Source organism: Poecilia mexicana, unplaced genomic scaffold, assembly GCF_051168715.1.
Source record: "Poecilia mexicana isolate PSO_F unplaced genomic scaffold, ASM5116871v1 scaffold_18, whole genome shotgun sequence".
NCBI classification, from domain to species: domain Eukaryota; kingdom Metazoa; phylum Chordata; class Actinopteri; order Cyprinodontiformes; family Poeciliidae; genus Poecilia; species Poecilia mexicana.
Window position 1 is genome coordinate 22789350 of NW_028263387.1, and position 22894 is coordinate 22812243.

At 39.5% G+C, this 22894-nt stretch overlaps 4 protein-coding genes across 4 annotated transcripts; all 4 read left to right on the forward strand.

The window, feature by feature from the left end:
* The first annotated feature begins 397 nt into the window (after positions 1-397).
* Positions 398-1324, forward strand: LOC148154188 (uncharacterized). The gene has a single exon (XM_088015185.1). The coding sequence runs from the start codon at positions 465-467 to the stop codon at positions 1272-1274; it is 810 nt and encodes a 269-aa protein (XP_087871311.1). The 5' UTR covers positions 398-464; the 3' UTR covers positions 1275-1324.
* Positions 1325-10065: 8741 nt separating this feature from the next.
* LOC148154189 (uncharacterized) lies at positions 10066-11285 on the forward strand. The gene has a single exon (XM_088016056.1). The coding sequence runs from the start codon at positions 10066-10068 to the stop codon at positions 10978-10980; it is 915 nt and encodes a 304-aa protein (XP_087872182.1). The 3' UTR covers positions 10981-11285.
* Positions 11286-13307: 2022 nt separating this feature from the next.
* On the forward strand, positions 13308-14290 carry LOC148154190 (uncharacterized). The gene has a single exon (XM_088016057.1). The coding sequence runs from the start codon at positions 13308-13310 to the stop codon at positions 14175-14177; it is 870 nt and encodes a 289-aa protein (XP_087872183.1). The 3' UTR covers positions 14178-14290.
* A 3837-nt stretch (positions 14291-18127) lies between these two features.
* Positions 18128-21232, forward strand: LOC106919232 (uncharacterized). The gene is made up of 3 exons (XM_088016058.1): positions 18128-18143; positions 18215-18321; positions 20302-21232. The coding sequence occupies exons 1-3, from the start codon at positions 18128-18130 to the stop codon at positions 21163-21165; spliced, it is 987 nt and encodes a 328-aa protein (XP_087872184.1). The 3' UTR covers positions 21166-21232.
* The last annotated feature ends 1662 nt before the right edge of the window (positions 21233-22894 follow it).

Genomic DNA, 22894 nt, shown 5'->3' on the forward strand with positions numbered 1-22894 from the left:
AGAACACACATATCTTGCAAGTCTTTCCCACGTGTTAACACAGTGGTTCGGTTACCCAACTTCCCCACCAGATATCAGCAACATTGGTTACAGCTAGCTGAGACGTCATCACTGCCCTAACTACGGTATGCCTTAAGGGACAAAAGTAACGCTGAACAGAAATCACATAATACAAAGAGTAATACTCAACACCAAACTTAAACTATTTAAGGGTCTTTTGAACAGTGTGCCTTGGATATCAGTAAATCAGGACAAATCCCCTTTTTAAATGATTTAAAGTGATACACACATATTTTTTTGACTTTTCAGTCTTTGATTATGAAATCCCTGCATTCTAAAGTTTTAACATGTCAACAGTTTTGTCTGTTCTTCTTCTAGGTAAGATGCCGCCTTCCTCTCCGTCTCATAATGAAACCACTCTTCATCCTCAGCTTTTCCAGACTAGCGACTTCATCCATTCGTACATGAAGTGCCTCGTCTCCAGACCCTCCGCCATCATCTTCCTCACGTTTATCATCGCCACCGTCTGCCTCCACCTCCCTCTCTCTGTGTTCATCCTCCATCAGTGGAAAAAACGCACCTGCTCCTCATCAGCGCCGACGAGTCACTCTGACTGCTTTACCTTTCACCTGGCCAGCATGGAGCTGGTTGGAGTCCTTGGTTACGTTCTGACTTTCTGCACCATTTGCCAGGTGGAAATGCCTGGCTTGTTGGAAGCAGGGGTTCTTCTTTCCACCTACACGTGGTTTGGAGAGGTATTATTTCATATACTGATGTGTACGGAGCGCTACCTGGCTGTCGTTCATCCCATCGTGTATCTGAAGCTGAGGAACGGAAGATGGATCGGAATCAGAAACGTCGTTCTTGGTTTCATCTGGCTGCTTTGCCTTTTAGGAGTAGTTTTGGTAAAAGCGAATTTTTTCATCATCACAAATTACTGCTTGTTGGTCTTTTCTGTGTCAGTTGTTTCCTTTTGTAACTTTTCTGTGTTGAGGGTTTTGATGCGTCCAGGCCCGGGGCAGCAGGGTGGGGGCAGGGAGCGGGTGGACCAGTCAAAGCGGAGGGCGTTCTTTACCATTCTGGCCATACTGGGAACACTGGTGTTGAGGTTTGCTTGGGGCCTCTTCTGGGCTGTGCTGTATTCAGGAGAAAGTTCTGACTGTATCCAAATGACCATTGATGTTTGGCTCAACCTGCCCAGCAGTCTGGTTGTGCCTCTGCTCTTTCTGCTCAGAACCAGTGAATGTGTGTGTTGTAAGAAAAACACCCAGTGAGTGAGATGGCAGCATTTACCTCAACTACACTGAAAAAACACCAAATATTACCAAGTACTTTTAGTCTAGTTTCTAGTGCATGTATCTTAGTACACTTGGAATAAGACAAAACTAACTTACAAGAATCTTTTCAGCAAGTTATAGGAGCTTCACTGTAAAAACAAAACAAAAAAAGTATCTAACTTAGGAATTTTACCATATTGATACGGATTTTAACGTATCAATATGGTTAAACACGTATTTGTGTGGTAAAATTCTGTGGCTGCCAGAATTTTATTGCTTAATTACAGATTTTACTGCATTTATTTATACAGTAAAATCCGTATAAATATGGTAAAATCTGTACTTATTCAGTAAAATACTGGCCAGTATTTTTGCCATAATTTACAGTGTTATAAGTAAATAATTCCTTAATATTGACAAAAAGTACTAGTTGTATTTGCATATAATTTTACTCATAAGACAATTTCCCAAGTGAACTGATACTTTTTCCATCAATATTAAGGCGTTATTTACTTGAAACAAGCTCCTTTTCTTGCTGATAAGTTACTTTTATGTCAGTTGTGTCTTAATTCAAATGTACTAAGACATTTGTGCTAGAAACTGAACAAAAATACTTGGTAAAATTGAATGCTTTTGCATAAGCAACTGCTTCCTGTATGTGTTTGTGTTTGGATGTGTTCACCATTTGTGCATAAATAATCTGTTTGATCAATTCAAATAAAAAAGCACACATATTTTAAGTACTGTGTTCAAAGCAAGCAAAGATATTTGAACATACAAACTATTAGTTGTCCTGTTCTGTTTTTTACCTGCTCAATAAAAATACTAATAAAGTCAGTAATTCACTTCCTGTGTGTTTTGTGCTTTTCGTAAGTTTATTTTTATATTTTATTTGTGTTTTAGCATTACTTTGCTATCCACTGTTGTTGATATTTTCTTCTTCTGTAGTTTTGCAGAAAAACTTTGCAGGAAGGAAATGCAGGAAGCTGTTATGTTTTGCACATGTTCATTAGTTTTTCCTGTTTTCTTAGATTTCTGTCTATTTTTTGCATATCTGTTTTTTTCTGCTTACATGATAACGACACTGGGGGGTTTTTGAACCATTGCGGTCTGGAAGCTGTTCTCAATTCAACGTTTTCATATAAATGTTCCTGACTACTAACTTACCTGATGATCGGATGAATTTAACCATTTTATTCATGTCCGCAATGTGAGAAAAGTTTAAAATGACTTATAAAAATCTAGTTCTTTGATCCCAAGCTCTGCTTTGTGGGACTGCAGACGGTGTGTTTGCTCCACGTTTCCCAAGGTTCTTCAGCCAAACATTGTTTACTTTTTTTTTTCTTTTAAAGTGGAAGCGTAATGCAGCAGAGGTTTTATTTGACTGAAAGCAAAGACTGAAGGCAGTGACCATGTTTATTCACAGTATTGAAAGTGTAAGGAAATACGTAAAATTGATGTGATATTGGTAAATATCGGTTATCGGCCCAAATTTTCATATTGGCAAATCAATACTGAACAGGTTTGGTGAGAAGCAGCGACATAATGAGAAGTGATGAAGGAAATTTAACAGTGACAACATTAAGAGGCCAGGCAAAACCTCCTCCAATGAATAAAGTGACTTAAACAGCAGAAGCTTCATTTAAAGATCATTTGAATTAGTAGTTTTACTGTTTAATTTGAGAAAAATTTCGAACTTTAAAACTGTAATATTTAGAAAAAAATCAAGGAAAGACACAATGTGTTCCTTTTAGCATAATTTAATGTAAAGCGCCCCCTGCTGGAGGAAACATTTTGAAGCAGGATGCAATGCATTTAATTTAAATTTAAAGGTTTACTTGGGTTAAGTGTGCAAATCTCTCAGTGGATTCATACATCTTCATCACATGCACAGAGTTTGTCATTTTACTCATGATCTATATGGAAAGTTTATGTTAATGCAAATGAGCCGGATTTGAATTGGATGTTAAGTAACAGAGAGGCTGAGCTGCAGGTTTCATCCAGCTGCTGGTCCAGGAGACGGAAAAGGAGCAGCGGAGCTTTTAAACACCAAGAAGGTCAGTCTGTTGGTATCAGGGATTAGAAAAGCAACATAATCTGACTAAAACCCAAATGTTTTCCTCATATAACATGAGAGTATATTGTGATTAAAGGAACTGAAAGTCTCTTGAAATGACATAAATTTGTTCTATAGCTACAAAAACTTATTCAGTCTAAATATAAAGCAGAAATCTTGATGAGTCTATGTAGAGGCTAAGCCAAATCTTTAAGCCCCTGAGGTGGTACACCGGGGTAAAGTTGACACGCCGATCACTTATCCGCTGATTGAAATGAGAGCCGTCCTTGATGTTAGTCCAGATAATCCATTTATTTCCATGACTCGGCAATCATCATCTTATTTCCTTTGTACAACAAGTCATTCCTCTAACATGTTGTTTATAACACCTCTAACATAGTTCCAGCGATCCACACAGCATTCATTCAATAGCATTGCGTCACGTTAATATTGCGTTGCGTTGCGTTGCGGTCAAAAATTGTTTCCCCCTTTCGGGTGGAACACACCTGTCCTCATCAACACCGCATGCTACCTAAATAGACAGCTGACAGATCATGTGACCCAAACCATTTAGAATACAGAAATGCATAATCTGCTCCTACACACCGGCCCCTAATTGTTATGACAGGCATACATAATTATACAATAACAATAGGAGCAAGTGAATACATATCTGTTGATTTACACCCCTTGTATCAAACAAAGTTTGGTAACAGGTCTTTCAATAATATTGTTCTTTGTCTGCAGTTTTACAGATCGCACCATGCCTTTTTTATCACAGAAAACCGATATTACTTTAGCAAGAGGCCAGGAGCCACGTGGGGCAGATGAATCCATGATGACAACGACATCTCCAGATTTCAAATTTTGTTTCTGTTGATTCCACTTCTGTCTTTCTTGCAATAGGGGCAAATACTCCTTGATCCAGCGTTTCCAAAATAAATCTGAGATGTATTGAACTTGTCTCCAACGACGCTTCCAACAGATCCTTGGGCTTTAAGGTGATGGCTTTTGAGGTCACTGTAGCCTTTTGTCTTTTCACTAGCCCATTATTAAGATCAGGGTCTTTCAGCTGAGCCTTTTGTCGAATGAGTTGCAGCAAATGGGTTTTCAGTCTGAGAAACCAGGCAACGGAAATCTTGAGTTTCCTCCATTCAGAAAAGTAGTTAATGAGAAAATCAGTAGGTTTAATTGAACAAGCGGCAGCACAGTTCACAAGAGCATCCCTTTTGAGCTCTGGATCATTGGGGTCCATCTTATCATCAATAGGATTCTCTGGCCAGAATTCTTCAGGCTTCCAAAGAAAGCTAGGGCCCTCAATCCAACTGCGATTAGTCAGAAAACGGGTCACTTTTATTCCCCTTGATGCAGCATCGGCTGGGTTGTCTTTGGAACCAACATGCCTCCATTGGGAAGGGCCTGAAATCTCTCTTATTATTGAGATCCGATTTGCCACAAAGGTTTGGAAACGTTTATCCTCATTGTTGATGTATTTCAGAACTGATGTACTGTCCGTCCAAAACACAGATTCATCCAGCTGCATTTGAAGCTCTGCTTTTAGCATTACGTCCACTCTGGCAGCCAAAACTGCAGCTGTAAGTTCCAATCTTGGGATTGTCACAGTTTTTAAAGGCGCCACTCTGGCTTTCCCTAATAAGAAAGCTATGTTAATATGGTCTTTGTTGTCTTTCAACCGGATGTATGTTACAGTCCCATAGCCATCTTTACTGGCATCAGCAAAATGATGTAATTGGCAGTATATGAGGTTCCCAAAATCCCTTGCTTTCATACATCTTGCTACTTTGAATGAAGCAAGTAACTTGACCTCCTCCAACCACTGTTCCCACCGTTTCAAAATATCCAGTGGGATGACATCATCCCATCCACAACTCCTCCTACAAAGCTCTTGCTGCATCATCTTAGCAGGTAGGATGGCTGGTGACAGAAAACCCAAAGGATCGTATACTGAACTGGTGATGGACAGCATGCCACGTCTGGTTGGAGACTGATGTTTCATCTCAATCTTAAATTTGAAGGAGTCTGACTCGACACACCACAGTAGACCTAAAACTCTTTCAGCTGGGAGGTCATCTTGATCCAAGTTGAGCTCTTTTAAATCCTTTGCCCAGTGTTCTTCTGGGATAGACTGCAACACTGCTCGACTGTTACTGATCCATTTCTCCAACTGAAAGCCACCTCTTTTACAGAGAGCATTTAATTCATTCACCATTTTTATGGCCTCTTCCTCTGAACCCAAACTCATCAGGCAGTCATCAACATAAAAGTTTTGTTTGACAGCAAGAACAGCTTGATCAGAAAAATCATCTTTGTTGTCATCTGCAGTTTGCTTTAGTGCATAACTAGCACAGCTTGGAGATGAAACGGCTCCGAACAAGTGCACAGTCATTCTGTAGACTTTCAGTTCTCTGCTGAGGTCTCCTTCTGGCCACCAGAGAAAGCGCAGAAAATCCCTGTCTTGTTCTGCAACCTTCACCTGATGGAACATGGCCTGAATGTCACCCATGAATGCTACAGGCTCCTGCCTGAAGCGAAGGAGTACTCCAAGTAAGGAACTGGTAAGGTTCGGACCTTGTAGTAGTTCTTTATTTAATGATGTTCCTTGATAAGTGGCTCCACAATCAAACACCACTCGTAACGAACCCTTTTTTGGGTGAAAAACACCATGGTGAGGAATGTACCATACTTTCCCAACTGTACCTTTCAACTGTTGATCTGGTACTTGCTCGGCATAACCTTTTTCAATAACATCCTGGAGGCAACTTGAATATTCCTTATGAAATCGAGGGTCATTTACGAACCTCCTTCTTAATCCAAGTATCCTCTGCTTGGCTACAGAGTAGCTATTTGGTAGCGTAGCATCTGTGTTCTTAAAGGGTAGTTTCAGACAATATCTCTTATCCTGTAAAATTGAAGAGGATTCCATGATTTCCATAAAACGAATGTCTTCCCTTGACATTTCAGTTTTCTCTGAGGTTTTCTCATTGAAGTCATGGTCATACTGTTTGTTGAGCAGGAACTCCAAGTTAGATACAGAGATCTTGTTTACTAGAGCAGAACGTGGCTTCACTTCAGTACTGCTGTTATTTCCATCTTCATTCAATAGACCATTGATCACCCAGCCCAACACTGTCCTTGTAGCATATGGGCCATCTCCACAGCTGTTGACCACTTCCCAAGGCTCTAGTATCTTGGGAGCGTTGGTTCCTATCAACAAGTCAACATTAGCTTTTATGGTGGGGATTTGAACCTTTGACAAATAAGGCCATCTTTCTATTTCTGCAGCAGTAACAATATTATCTGAAGTAACTGGCATTTGCTTCTGTGTAAGGACTTCTGGCAGAGGATGAAAGTTGTTTCCATTCAACCCTGATACCTCAATGCCAGACAATGAATAAGCAGTAACAACCCTTTCCTGCCCCATTGTTTTTAAGAGAAAGTTAGTCCTTTTCCCTGTGATGTTTAATCTTTGCATAAGATGTTCTGAACAAAATGTAGCTGTACTACCAGGATCTAAAAAAGCGTATGTCTGTATGACATGCACTCCCTTGGTAGATTTTACTTGTACTGGAATAATGGACAGAATACAGCGACTCTTTCCGGCCCCTGTATGTCCACATGTCTGGGGAAGAGATGATGGTTTAACTCCTGTTGGCTCTTTTACCGGTTCAGGTTCAGAATTTGCCTTTGGAATATGCAACACAGTTGGGTGTCGTTGATCACAAATTTCACAGATTAAACGTTTATTACAATCTCTGCTGATGTGACCAGTACACAAGCATCCAAAACAAATCCCTTTGTCCTTCAAAAGACGGATTTTTTCTCTGTGTTTCTTGTTTTTAAACTGTTGGCATTTATCCATAAAGTGAGCACATGAACAACAATGACAGTATGGCCTTTGTGTCTTTGATCCATCTTCAGAGTAATCCACTGATGTTGCTGTGGTAGCAAAACTACTCCCTTTACTTCTGATTCTTGACTGTAGCTTGAAGCTGCTGGAAGACCTCAGGCCAGCTGTATGTTGTGGTGCATACACTTCAATGTCACCAAAAATTGGATCAGACAAGATCCTCACATGTTTCTCCAGAAATACAACCAGATCAATAAAATGAGCTCTGTGGTCGTATGACTCCAAAATATCATGAGCAACAGCCCTCCATCTCTCTCTGAGTTTGTATGGCAGCTTAGAAATGACCATTTTCATGTTACTTGGCATATCCAACTCCTGCAATGAAGTTCTTCCATCACATTGCAACATCCTCGTAGAAACAAAGCATAAACTTGTAGAGCTTTAACGTCCTCTGGTTTTATTGATGGCCAGTTCAGAGCTTTGTTTATATAAGCAGTTACTATTTTGTATTCATTTCCAAAATGTTCCTGCAGAAGACCCTTTGCTACAATGTAGCCACGTTCAGGATCCATATGCTGGCAGCTGCGGACCAGTTCCTTAGGCTGTCCTGCAGTGAACTGCTCCAAATAATACAGACAGCTTTACTGGCTTTGTTTTCTACTCCTTGTTCAAACACTTTAATGAAAGCTTTATATTGAAATGGATCTCCTTCAAACACAGGAATGTCTCGTGGTGGTAAAGACAGTAGACGCTGTTGATGCACAAGTGCAGCAGTTATTTCATTTTGCTTATGCATAATAGTGACAACATCTCCATTTTGAACTTGATCAGTTTGATGATTTATCCCTTGTCTGGTTTGATTTCCACAAACAGTTGTTACATCATGTTGCAAAACATGTGATTTTTGTAAGTCCATTTGATCATGTGCATCAAAATACTGCTTGCTCATAGAACTTTTCATTTCAGTCTGTTTTGGTCGCACATCCATTGTTTGCAGTTTGGTTTGTGTTGGTACTGCATTTCTTTGCTGCGTTACTTTACATGCTGCAGGATAGTAATCCTTTGCCATGACATTAAGAGTTTTATCTCATGTCAGTTTCCTTTTCTCCCCTTCAAAATAAGAGTTCATTCCGTCAGTTGGTGCACGGGAAAGACACTGTTCATCAGAAGCCTGCAGAACTGCCAACTTTGCAGTAGACGCAGCTAGCTCAGTTTCTAGCTCAAGCTGTTCCTTTTTCCTTTTTATCAGTTGCTCCTGTTCCTCCAGTGCATGACGTTCCTTCAAAACAGCCATTCTTGCAACCAGTGCAGCTCGCTCTGCTGCAGCTTTTATTTGTGCAGAGGAAGTTGTACTTGACCGATTGCTGGTAACACTTTTGTTGTAATGTTTACTCACATTGGAAACACTATCATTAGGCCTAATATCATCGTTATCCAACCCATGATTAATATCAGCACCACTAATTAAATGACCAGCACTTTCATTTTTAAGTTCATCATTTTCTTTTGATTTAACCCACCTTTTCACATTTTCAGCAAATTCATCAGTGAACAACATTTTTGCTTTAAACCATATTTCATGTTTTTCTTTCTCCTCAACCGGCAATAAATTCATTAATGAATCATGCATGCATCTTATTTCAACACACAAGTCAATGTACCCATCAAGAGACGTTTGAACTTCTGAAACCAAACCATTTTGCATCAACTCTTGTATCTTTTTCTTTAAACTGCTAGCTTTATTTAGCTTAGCCTTTCTACCAGCTTGCAATCGATCTAACCGATCAGCAATTGCTTTAGCAGAAAGTTTAACCACTCGTTTGCCCGTTTGTGTGTCACAACTGCTGGTCAGAAAGTCCTGGTTGTCAGCAGTAGATGGCGCACTAGCACCCGCTGGTAAATCCACGTCCGCTATGCAATCCTCCATAATAAAAGTCCGTCAGTCAATAGATTGCAACCAGTTAATTGATACAAAGTTAATTGTTCCTCCACTTCAGCAACCAATGCATTGGATTTATGCCATTATGTGTGCACACGTTTAGATTTAGATTCAGATGGCCATCTTACTAAGTGTAGCGCTACACATACCTATTCGATGCATGCATTTCAAATCCAGCAACAAGGAAATCCAGGTGTCCTCCTGAACGCCGATCCTGTCCGACGTCACCCCAGGCTGCAGATGAGCTGATGCCAATCAGCTGACGCTCCGTTCCCAACAAACAGGCTCCGTCTGCGTCCCTCGTCGTAGACAAACGCCATCCAAAGTTCCTTTCCCACGATCAGTTCTTGTCATAAACAATTTTTGACTTTTATGTAGAGGCTAAGCCAAATCTTTAAGCCCCTGAGGTGGTACACCGGGGTAAAGTTGACACGCCGATCACTTATCCGCTGATTGAAATGAGAGCCGTCCTTGATGTTAGTCCAGATAATCCATTTATTTCCATGACTCGGCAATCATCATCTTATTTCCTTTGTACAACAAGTCATTCCTCTAACATGTTGTTTATAACACCTCTAACATAGTTCCAGCGATCCACACAGCATTCATTCAATAGCATTGCGTCACGTTAATATTGCGTTGCGTTGTGTTGCGGTCAAAAATTGTTTCCCCCTTTCGGGTGGAACACACCTGTCCTCATCAACACCGCATGCTACCTAAATAGACAGCTGACAGATCATGTGACCCAAACCATTTAGAATACAGAAATGCATAATCTGCTCCTACAGTCTATATTAGCTGATGTTTATTGTAACAAATAAATGCCACAATGCAGGGGCGCAACTGCATATTATTCAGGTGGATGCGAAAACATAAATAAAGCTACATTTGCGTTTTAATGGGTGTATTTTGTTTTTTCTTCTAGATGTTGATGAACGTTTCTTCATCCGCTCCTCTTCCTCCCTCCTCCCCGCTCCTCTCTGACTACATTATCTGCCTCGGCTCCAGACCGACCTCCACCGTGTTTCTTCTGTTCGTCATCCTCTACGTCTGTCTTCACCTCCCGCTCTCTGTGTTCATACTCCATCATGGCCTCCAGCACTGGAAAAAGCCCTCTTACTCCTCTTCCTCCGCCTCCTCCTCCTCAGTCAGTCACTGTGACTGCTTCACCTACCACCTGGCCGGCATGGAGCTCGTCGGCATCACCGGTTACATCCTCGCCTGCTTTGCCATCTACATGGACGACGCTCTGCAGGTTTTACGAAGCGGGACGTTGCTGTACTGCGTCACCTGGTTTGGAGAAATGTGCTTCCACATTCTGACGTGTGCGGAGCGCTACCTGGCCGTGGTTCACCCCATAATGTACCTGAAGCTGAGAAGCAGAAGATGGATCAGAACCAGAAACGTCGTCGCCGCCGTCGTTTGGGTGCTTTGCCTGTTTTGGGTTATTTTGATTTTACTCAGATTATTTGTGCACGTAAATTTATGCCTCGTCATATTGTCTCTGGTAGCTGTTTCCTTTTGTAATCTTTCAGTTTTGGGCGCTTTGATGCGTCCAGGTCCAGGTGAGCAGGATGGGGGCAGGGAGCGGGCGGACCAGTCAAAGCGGAGGGCGTTCTACACCATTCTGGCCATACTGGGAACACTGGTGTTGAGGTTTGCTTGGGGTCTCTTTTGGACGGTGGTGTATCTGTCAGAGGGGGGCACCGACTGTGTCACAATGACCATTGATGTTTGGTTTAATCTGCCCAGCGGTCTGGTGTTGCCACTGCTGTTTGTGCACAGAAAGGGAAGATTTCTGTTTTGGAAAAAGGTTTCCCATCAGCTAGAGCCACACTGAGAGAGGAAAAGGAATAAAATCACAAGAATAAACTCATAGAATTACATCTGAAATGAATTAAAATCTCAAAGCAAAATAGATACTAAAAATAAAGTTCTAACAGAAGAAAGTGTGACGAGATTTTTACATTTTTCTTTTATTAGTTTTTGACGTCTTTTGTTCTTATTTTATACAATTAGATGTTTCCAGAAGTGAGAATAAATCAGCAAAACTTGAAACTAATCAGTCCTGCCTCCTGTTTTTCCTCTCAAACTGCTTTTATTTTGAATTTTTATTCTTATTGGACAAGATATTAAATGCTAACGCCGGGGTGTCCACAGTGTGGGTCCATTTGTGGCCCTTGGAACGATTTTCTTCATAATTCAAGAATGCAAATGTTTTGTCCGTCCTTCTGATTGCTTATTTTCTTGTTTGTAAAAGTAAATAAATTGAATCAAAAATCAAATGAAATGGCTTAACTTTGGTTTTCCAGGCAAATGGAAAAATTCAAGGTTTTTGTTCTGAATTTATTTTCTTTTAGCAGTAAAAACAAAACATCCAGTGACATTTACTGAAATGCACTGGATGTTTATTAAATGCCAAAATTATTTAATAAACTAAGCAAAGTGACCCGTATCTGGATCTTGTTGCTGAAAAGAGACAAAAAAATCTAGAAATATATGATCAACCTGAAAACTGGTTTATATCTTTAGTTTTTTTTTTTTTTTTATCTGGGAAACCTGCAAGAACATTTCAGGTTTAAATATACAATGATTAATTCATTAAAATAATATGTGCTTGGTGTCTTGCTGTGAAGGTCAAAATAAAAAACAAAAAAGTATATTTTGGAACAGAATAATTTCAACTTGACATTTTTGGCCTTAATGTCAAAACGTTTGTGTGCGAATGCAAGAGAAATAAAATAAAACATTCTGTAAACAACAGTATAATGTGTTTGCTATAATATCCTAACCTTCACAGTCATGACAAATGGCTCCTGTGATCCATGTTTGTCCATGACATGCGTGCTGTTGGTCGTCTGTCTTTGAATTCGCTTGATGTGTCAATTTGTTAATGCAAATAAAGAATATTTGAATGGAATATTGAAAACAGAGATGAAGGGAGAAGCAGCAGATTTTCACCAGCAGTTCATCCAGCAGACAGAAAGAGAGACGGGAACGATAAGAAGGTTGGTTTTATTATGAAATTCTCCTATTTTAGGTCACATCTGTGCAGAAAGGTAAATTACTGCAATGTTTACATATTTTTATTCATATACAAACAAGTTCCAGGTAGAAATACTCTTATAATCGAGTAATTGTCAGATGTTTAAAAGAAAAAGACAAAATGTTTGCATATTTATAAGAAACTAAACAACAATATTAATTTAGAAAAGTGCTCAGCTATCATCATTTAGTTGTGATTCGTGTGTGCTGCGTTTATTATAATCTTTTTTATTATTTTTGTTAAATTTTATCTTTGTACTGTGGACCTTCTTGTGTCTGGACTAAAGATGAAACGGTGTCATCTGCATCAGTGGTTCTGTGGTTTAATCTGTTTTCCTTTGAAAGCAAGAAACTTTCCAAAAAGCTGAAGAATATTTTAAATCAGTTTTATTTTAAGACTCCGTAATAGAAATACCTTTGTCTTCTGTCTTACAGTCTTTGTTAATTTTGGCGTCTCTTGGTTGAGTTTTATGAATTTTTCTGTTGTATTTTATATTTTTTATGAGAATATTGTTCCAACTTGGAAAAAAAAAAACCTATAAGCAGAACAGCAGTCACATGTTTTATCCTTTATTTTATTTCCCTTTGGGATCAACAAAGTATTTTAAATTTGACCTTAATGCTTCATTGTGACATCAGTGACATAAACATTTGTTAAACTTTGACATGACCATTTGAAAACTCTCAAACACAACGTGATTCTGTGTACTTGCACTAAGTGCTGCCTATTCCCACAAAACACAGAGCACCAGCCGCACTCGGCTCCTACAGACTAGCGGCAGCAGCAATTAGCAAACACCTGATTAAACTGCTGAACTCATCATACGAACTTCTTCTCTGTCCAACACCCCTAAGAAAGGCTGTAAATGGCATAATGGAGGAACACTGTTGTGATTACATGCTGAAGGCGTCATGTTGGAAAGACTAGAAACTTCTTAAAGAGACAGAACCCCGATTTCAATTCGTCAAATTGCAAAGTAAATTTTTTAAGGTCATTTTTGACACATGCAGCATTTTGCTCTAAAATGATACTGTGTGGCTGGAAAATACACAATTCTGGCCCTTTAAAACTGTAAATTACATGTAAACTCTCGTACTGCTTTATGTTCTCCTCCAGGTGTGATGGCATCGTCTTCATCCTACAATGAAACTGAGTTTGATCCTCAAGGTTTCTCAGTGTTCACCTTCTTGTCTACCTACCTGACCTGCATCGTCTCCAGACCGACCTCCTCCATCTTCATCTCGTACATCATCATCACGGCGTCTCTCCACCTTCCTCTCTCTCTGTTCATCCTTTATAAGGGCTTACAGCAGCTGAACAAACGCTCGTCTTCCTCAGCCCTGAGTCACTTTGACTGCTTCACCTTCCACCTGGCCAGCATGGAGCTGGTTGGGGTCGTTGGTTTTGCCCTTACGTTCTGTGGTATTTACAGGAGAGAAGTGGGTAAAGTATTAGAGGTAGGGACCCTGATGTTCACCTTCACGTGGTTTGGAGAGCTGCTCTTCCACCTCCTGACATGTTTGGAGCGCTACCTGGCTGCTGTTCATCCCATCTTTTATCTAAACCTGAGAGAGAGAAGCTGGATCAGAATCAGAAATACGATCACCGGCTGCGTCTGGCTGCTTTCCTTTCTCCTGGTCAGCTTAGTCAGCGCCAAGCTGTTTTTCATTGTTAACTTTAGCTCCCTGGTTGTATCTGTAGCAGTCGTGTCCTTTTGCAACCTTTCTGTTTTGAACGTTTTGGTTCGTCCCAGGCTGGGGGAGCAGGCGGGCCAGTCAAAGAAACGGGCGTTTTACATCATCATGGCCGTCCTGGCGGCGCTGCTGCTGAGATTTGCTTTTGGGGTCTGTTGGGTTGTGATGTTTGCGTTCGGACAGAACGACTGCGTGACGATGACGATCGACGGTTGGTTCAATCTGCCCAGCAGTCTGGTGTTACAGACGCTGTTTCTGCTCAGGACAGGAAGTTTAGTGTGTAAGAGGAATATTTAATGGCGGCCATGTTGATACTTACTGTGTGGGTTGTAGGTTTGGTTCACAAAGCTGCTGGACCAAGATTGTGGGATTAACTCTCACACTATTTGACATCATTAAACACTGTTGATGCTGCAGCTGCTGCTGCTGTTTAGTACCTGAGTTACTGTGGCAGTTTTATGTTGTTTTGATGTATTTCTTAAAGGTGTGTCTTTGTGTTTTTCTTTGTAACTGCTGTCTGTGAATAAAAAAATACCTCTTTACTTACATAAATGGCACCATGTCCATCGCATCTCTACTTTGTCTTTAAAAAAACACTTTGCATGTTTTTATTTTGACACCATAGGCGCCTTTTAATGCAGTTATTGTAAGTCATGGACTTTAAATCTGAAAAAACACAAACAAAGTCACTTTTTTGTGTATTTTTAGTGATCTACTTAAAGATTGGTTTCTTTTAATGATTGTTAATGATTGTAGCAGCTTTAGAAAAAAATAGAAAAAGAACATTTTAGAAATTAACATTTATATGCTGAGCTGTATCTGTCAATATAAAAGTGAATAAATAAAAGGTTTAGTTTGTACAACTGTGGCCTATGTCTTTTATTAAACTAGAATTTGTATGCAATCCAGGTGTGATGTATAATGATATTTAATAAACTGAAATGTTTATTTATTGCAGTAACTCCATCACTAATTAAGCAATTGATAAGAAATATCATAATTATGACTTAGATATTGGCCATTGTAACACAAAACAACTTTGACAATATTCCCAAATGTTTATTGTACTTATTTAACATGTAATTCTTCCCTTTTTCTTTAAATGTATCTAAGTTGATCTAGAACAAATTCTCATTTTAAACAATGACCAGTTCAGAAAAATGAACATCATGCAACCAAATATCATACAGCAGAAGGCAGAAAAATAAACTAATAAATATAATAAACAAGTAAATAAATATAGAGCCATATTCGTACTGACTAAACGGACTATGATATCGTCACATTTCTAAAATATTGGCCTAAGTAATTTTGTTGTCAGAAGTAATTTTGGCCAAAAGGTTAAAAAAATAAATAAATTTTAAAATCTTTCCAGCAGCAAAATGGAACAGAAAATGATCTGCAGACTCTTGGGGTCGTCACAGCGATTAATTTATCAGAGAGTAAAATGCAAATATTGTTGGAAATATTGATGAATGATCAAAGAGTTTTGGCAAAAATAATTTTACAGATGAATTTATACAACTTCATTAATCTGCATGTATGAAGTAATGACCAGTTTATAATGTTAATTGTAGCAAGAAGTGTAAAAAGGAATCTGCATGTCAGCTGGAACCCAGAGTTCTGATCTGACCCAAATCAGGGCTACTGATGCTAGCAACTAGCAACAATGCTAAAGTTAGCTAAGATGTAGTAACACGTGGGTTAGCATAGCATGTTGACTACCAGTAACTGCATAAAGTATGAGCTGAAATTAGCGTAAATGCTAAGGTTAGCTGAGATGTTAAGTATGTGGGGCATCATTAGCACAGAGGTGTCCAAAGTGTGGTTCAAGGGCCCATTTTTGGCCCTTGAGATGATTTGTTCGGCCCCTGAAGTTAAGAATGGTAAAAAATTTGGCCAAAAATACAAAAAGAAAACGATACATAACCCAACAATTTGAAAACTGTCACTTTGTAATGAGTTGTGGGATTGATTGTTGAGGTAGAGGCGGTTGGACTCAGGTGGTAGTAAATAAATGATAGTTTTAATGCTGATCTCAGTAAGTCCAGGCAGCACAGACACAAATAAATCCTCACACCATTTCTCCGTTAAAACGGCAACAATCCAGAGCCATGTTTATGTTTGGGATCTTTAATGATATAGATTTTATAAATACAGGTTTTTAATAAATAAAAGTCGTATTCATTGTTGAGGAAAAACAAAAATAAAGAGAAAAATCACAATAAGCTATTTCTTTTTTTTTATTTAATGAATTTTGTCAGCAGTTAAAATGTGTCAGTTTGGACTTTTAATGTCTGCCAATACAGTCCTTCCACTGTTTAAAGAAGCTTGGCTGCAATAACACATTTATAATAATAAACAATGATCGAACCATCACCTACTATGCTTACAATGCACTCGTTAAACGCAGGAAGAACTTCATACCTTCTCCCAATCCAAAAGAAAAGAAAGCATCTAATAGCATGGGAAAATATTTGGCCCACCATAGTGATGTAATCTGTTAAACTTATCTTTTTAAACACTGAACTGAAACCAAAAATAGCAATATTCAATATGCTCTACAGTAAAGCGAATAATCACAGTTATAGTCATAAAATCAAAATATCTAAAGCTGAACTTATCTGCTGTATCTGTTGTCTTTTCAAAATAAAAGCTGCAGGTGCCCATGTGACCTCCTAGCATTCTGAAGTCCCGCCGCTTCACCGGTCATTTTTTTACCGCAAACTGATTTCTTGTTTCTGTGCAGAAACAGCAGCGGTAACAGCAGAGCGCTGGGCAGATTAATCCAAAGGCTACATGTTATCAACATACAACCCAGGTCATATCGATAGGTATAAAGCAGAATCCAGATCAGATCCCAAACAAACCTCAGCAGTAAGACTCCCAGTATGACCATAATGGTGTGAAAAGCCCTCTGCTTTGACTGGTGGAGCCTCTTCACCTCTCCATCCGGCTGTCCCGGGCCTGGACGGGTTAAAACACGGAGAACCGAAACGCTGCAGAAGGAAACGACTAACACTGACAAGATCAAGGTCAGTAAATTCAGCATCAGGAAGAGCAGGCTGTCGAATATCAGACAAGCGCCGATTAACGAAATCAGCCAGACACATCGAATGCAGATGTTTCTGGTTCTGACCCCGATTTCCGATCTGAGGTTCAGGTAGGTGACGGGACGCACGGCGGCCAGGTATCGGTCCACACACGTCAACATGTGGACGAGCACATCTGCGATGCTTGTGAAGTTAGACAGCAGCAGGCCGCCCGCTATTACGTCATTGAGATTGATGCAAACGGCACAGAAACTCAAGATGCATCCGGCGACTCCGCTCAGCTCCATCGCCGCCAGGTGGTACGTGAAGACGTCAGAGTGGCTCGTTGACGGCGATGAGAAGGTGGACGGCTTTTTCTTCCACTGCTGGAGTCCGTGGCGGAGGACGAGGACGCAGAGCGGGAGGAGCGAGGAGACGTAGGCGACGTTAAACATGGAAAAGATGTACAAGTTTTCTCTGTAGGTCAAGCAACGCATTACTAATAAAAAAGAGGAAAGATGAGAGTCGTTGGAGGATGAGGATGAGTTCACCGACATTTCTGGAAGAGAAAAACACAGTTTGATCCACTGGAATCTCTCTGGTTTATCATAGTATCCTAATAAAGGCTCACCTCAGTCACTTTATACTTTCGTATTACAGAGAAAATGAATTTCTGTAGTAGCAGCTATTTTGTAAATAACATACAGAGCTCTTTAAAAATCCACAAATGTGTTTTTTTTTCTGCGTATGGATGAATGTTTTCATAAAGATTTTTTAAAAAAAGAAGAGAACTCACCTGTTTGCTTTGAGTCTTCCCTCGTCTGTCTCTCCACCTCAGAGGACTTGATGCGTCTGTATATCTTCGTCTTACACAAGCTCTCTTAGTCATTGTTCACATTAAATTCATTTGCACTTTATTTGCATTAAAAACCTCAGCCACAACGTCACAATGATTGATGATATTTAAACAACCTTGGCCTAAACAGAAGTTCAGATTAATGATCCTTTCTGATGTACCAGTCATGTAAACACTGGTTTGAAAGTAAAATCATTAAACTACAGGAATATTATTATGAATGGGCTGCAAGTGTTACTGTTAAGATTCGGGTTAGTGTGAGTGCTCTTTCCTATAGAGGATCTTCGGGGGAGAGTTCTGACAGGCTGGCGCACCGGCAGCTGATTGGCTGGTGGACTTTTAAAGTCACTCATCGCTCGATGGTCCCGCTTGTTGGTCAGACTCTAACCAAAGTTTATGTTATGGATGTTTTAAGAGACTTCAAGTAATATTTTGTCTTCCCCCAGGAACCAAGTCCGGACATTGTGATCGCTTCCCGCCCGGACCGAACATCTCCGCCTGCCGCTCCCGGATCCCAGCCGTTCCCCTCCGCGCTGCCACCATCCGAGAGACAGTAAGTTTATCAAGATCTCTCAAACTCCGGTCCTTACTAACATCTCCCTTCTCCGAACAGAACCCGAGCGGACCTGCCTACCCGTTCTCTGGAGCACAATCAGATTTTATTTTTGGAAAGAACCTCCATTAAGCTCACACTGATCAGTATTCTCTGGTTTTATGTGTGAACTTGCATGTGGGTCAAGAAACTAAAATCCAGCATGACAGTTTATGATTTGCATCATCTGAAGGCGAACGAAGTGACCGGTTAACAAATAGATTCAAGACACTTTCTCACCAAACTCTCCTCTTCCTCTCATTTAGGCCACTTTAAGACAGACATGGGTGACGTTCAAAGCATGGCTGAAAAGGTCAGCATAAATACTGAAGATTATAATTTTCTCATGTTAATTTTGAGCTACGTTCCTGCAGGGAGTCATACTACATCTGTGCTTTTTATAGAAGTGTCAGAGAAAATTAAGTCATTTCTTATTTGATTGGTGAAATTCAAGGTGTCTGAAATAATGAAACAAATTTTTTTTTTAAAAATGCCTTTCTTGGTGAGATTTTTCTTCATAAAAAAGGGCCAAATTTCAACTAATGTATAATTTTGCAGGATTTTGTGGATTTTTATTTTTTACATTTTGCAATGTTACAATCATCAATTTCAATTTATTTGATTATGATTCTCTATAAGAGACCAAAACGAAAATATAGAGATCTGAAGGGGAAGAACATAGTACTTTTTTCACAAGTAAGAAACCTGGATAATTGAGTTTGTGTTTGTATTCAGCATCTTGTAGTAGAGCCACTTTTTGCTTTGATTACGGCTCCACTTCTTTGTGATTTATGTCTCTTCCAGCTTTATTTGTCTAGGAAGTCATTTTTTGTCCCTCTTATGACTGCAAAAAGCTCCAGCTCTGTTAAACTGGACGTGAACAGCATGCACTGCAAAAACACCAAATATTATCAAGTATTTTTAGTCTAATATCTCACTTGAAATAAGACAAAACTAACTTACAAGTATCTTTTCAGCAAGATGGAGGAACTTGTTTTAAGTATGAAAAAGATGAAAAAGTTCTCGTTTTATTGGCAGATAAATTTACTTGTAACAAAATTTCCCAGTGAGTGAAATAATCCTCTACATCTTGCTGATAAGTTACTTTTAAGCTAGTTGTGTCTTATTTGAAGTGTACTTAGATATTTGTGCTAGAAATACTTGGTAAGATTGTGTGATGATGCCCCTCTGGTGCGGCGCATGGGGGCGCCGCACCAGAGGGGGCGTCAAAACCCCGTCTGGAGGGGCCGGCGCGCCGATGATGCCTTTGCATACACTTCACCGCGCCTTTACGCTCCTTCACCTCGCGCACATGTAAATGTAAATGTAGCGAGTTTTACTTTTCACGTGTTGGAGCGACCGTATGTTTTCTACGCTCCTTCACCCTTTCGTACCTTCCTGTTTTTTTAGGTGGGGGGGCGATTTCTGTTTTCGCACCTGAACAATATGTAGTTGCGCCCCTGACCCTGTGAAGGCATGTTTGTTGTAAAATGGTGAATTAAGTTACGCCTTACATGGGACATTTTTTTGTCCGGTGCTCAGGCCAGGCGGATCACCATGTTGTGGTATTTTTGTAAATGTACCAAACTCTTTCCATATCTTGATTCTGGACTGGAAAGTTGTTCAGCCTGACTTTATTTTTAAAAACTTTTCCTTGTCATTTCTAATGTGTTCCTGGATGTTTATGATAATAATTTCTCTAACAAACCTTCACAGAACATTGAGATTGGGATCAAAATTGTGCAGGTTTGCAGTGTGAATTATTAGGACAGAAGAGGCTGAATATAACCACATATATTCAGATATTTATTTAGGAAGTATTTTAGTAAACTGTGTATCATTTTGCTTTTACTTCACATATATGTTGTTCTGTTGGTTGGTTCTTCTCCCACTAAGTGTTTCCTTTGGGTTAAAATCTAAAAATGTTCTTTTCCCTTTCAGATGTTGTCATTTTCTTCAGCCTCCAACGACTCGGTTCCTGATCCTCACGTTTCTGCTGGCCATCCTTACATCTGCTTCTTCTCAGGCCCAGGACGGATCATCTTCACCGTTTTTCAAGTTGTTCATGTCGTCACCATCCTCCCTCTCTGCACCTTCATCCTCTACTTGGGCCTCCAACAGATGCAGAAGAAGACGCCGGCCTCCTCGGCTGCGACGAGTCACTGTGACGTCTTCACTTACCACATCGCTGCCATGGAGCTGATCGGGGTGATCGGGTTCTTCCTGAGTTTTTTTGGAAACTACATGGATGATACTAATGTCTTCATTTATGGTTTTATTCTATTTTCTGTCACTGCATATGGACAAATATTCTTCCACATGCTCACCAGTGTGGAGCGTTACCTGGCTGCCGTTCATCCTGTTTCCTACTTGGGCTTGAAGAACGAAAAAGGAGTCAGGATCAGAAACGTGACCGTCGTCTGGGTCTGGCTGCTCTGCTTTGCATCGATAGGTTATGTGACGACTGGAAGTTACATCATCCTGGATACCTTCCTGAATGTTTTAGCCACAGCAGTCATCTTCTTCTGCTGTGTTTCTGTTCTGTTTGCTCTGATCCGTCCAGGTCCGGGCCGGAAGAGGCCCGACCAGTCGAAGCAGAGAGCTTTCTGTACCATTCTGGTCATACTGGGAGTCCTGATGGTCAGGTTGTCCTTCGGACTGGTTTGGGTTGGTTTGGATCTGACGGGAAATGCGGCTCGGTGTTTAACTATGGTTTGCACTACAGGGGTTAACCTTCCCAGCAGTCTGGTTTTACCTTTGCTGTTTCTACAGAGAGCAGGAAAGTTAGCATGTTGCATAAAATAAAACTAAAGATTAAATTAACCCTTTCATGCATGAATTATGATACTTTGTGACAGAATTTTTTTCAAAATTTAAAAAAAATATTTTTTTAAGGCACAAATTTTTTAGGTGATCAATTGTAATTTTCTCTAAATACAAAGTTATTTGAAAAACACATCCGTAGTATTATTCTTTAGAGGTGATCTGATGTCACAATATTATTATTTTTTATCTGCTAGAGTCGTCTACAGTATAGAGGAACCGGGTCGGTTGGCATGGTTTTTTTTCTTTTTTGACTGTCGGCCATATTGGATTTAACAAAAATAATTTATTGTATTTGCAGCTGATGGCCAGTAGTTGATTGTGTGTTTTATGATGCATTAGTGTCCACTTCAGTGGTCTGTGTGCTTTTATAACATACAAATCCACAAGAAGCACAAGAAAATAGCTTTTAGAAAGCTGTCCACTGTAGTCAATCAATCAATCAAATTTTATTTGTATTGCACATTTCAGCAGCAAGGCATTTCAAAGTGTTTTACATAATTAAAATAAAAACAGCATGTGACATTGAGTAAACAGTGAGAAAGAGAGAGATTTAAAAAAAGATAAAAACATAAACAGTGAGAAAGAGAAATTAAAGTAAAGATAAAGAGATAAAAATAAAATAAAAACATTATCCACATGAGGACTTGCCCTTATGGGGTCTCCTCTAAAATAAGAGGCTCTACAAGCCTAGTGACCACTATGCATGAAAGGGTTAAATTTAAAGCTTTTTTTCTTGGGTTGCATGTAGATCAGCTGCAGCTGATTGTTTTATCAGGTTAAGAAGCAGAAAACTGGGATCTTAAAAATGAAATATCAACTTATCTCCAGTTAAACGAAAAGGCTTTTCCACCTTACTCTTTGTTTTTTAAAACTTTTAAAAGGTAGGTTCTGTTTCATAAAGAGTAGGATTTTGCAGCAAGTGTTTTGACTGTTAAAATCTGTTTTTTTCCAGGATTTTTCTTCACATATGAGAGTTTTTTTTTTGTATTTTTTTACATTAAACTTTAAAACTATTTAACTCTGAGGAAGAAAATCATCAGTTAGAAGAAGATCCTGTAAACTGGATATGAATATTTACCTGGGACACTCAGAACTTATTCCACTGCTTTGTTTAGCATTTTAACAAGTAAATCCATAGATTATGTGCATTTATTTTGCAAATATAACACAACCTGCTGACAGCTGCAGCTCTAACATGCTGATTCCTGCATTAGCCATCAACACGGGAAGCACCAGGTTTACAGTTTGGTGATAAATTGGTTCAGACGTTCTCTAGTAGTTACAATGAACAGAAACTGTTTACATCATGAAGATTGTTATACTATTTTAATAAAAAAAATGTTGAATAGATTATTAGATGAGGCTTTTGTCGACCTTATTGTGAAAGATTCTGGTTGGCGCTGCACCAGCTGAGATCGATTTACAAGAAGGGGCACAATTTCTTATTTTTATTTATGCTCGATTTCAGTCGGTGTCACAACATTTCATGTCTGTTTGTGCAGCAATATGTCACTACATTTTATTACATCTTACTTAATTCATGTGGCATTTATGGTTTGATTTCTTTTGCATGTATCGACTAGATGGATTGTTTCTTAGATCTGGAATTGAATTTTATGTCAATTTCACCTGTAGAAATGAATTTTCTTGGACAATTTGTGGCGTTCAACATTTATTTTAACTGCTTTTTTGTGAATTGGTGGCAAAT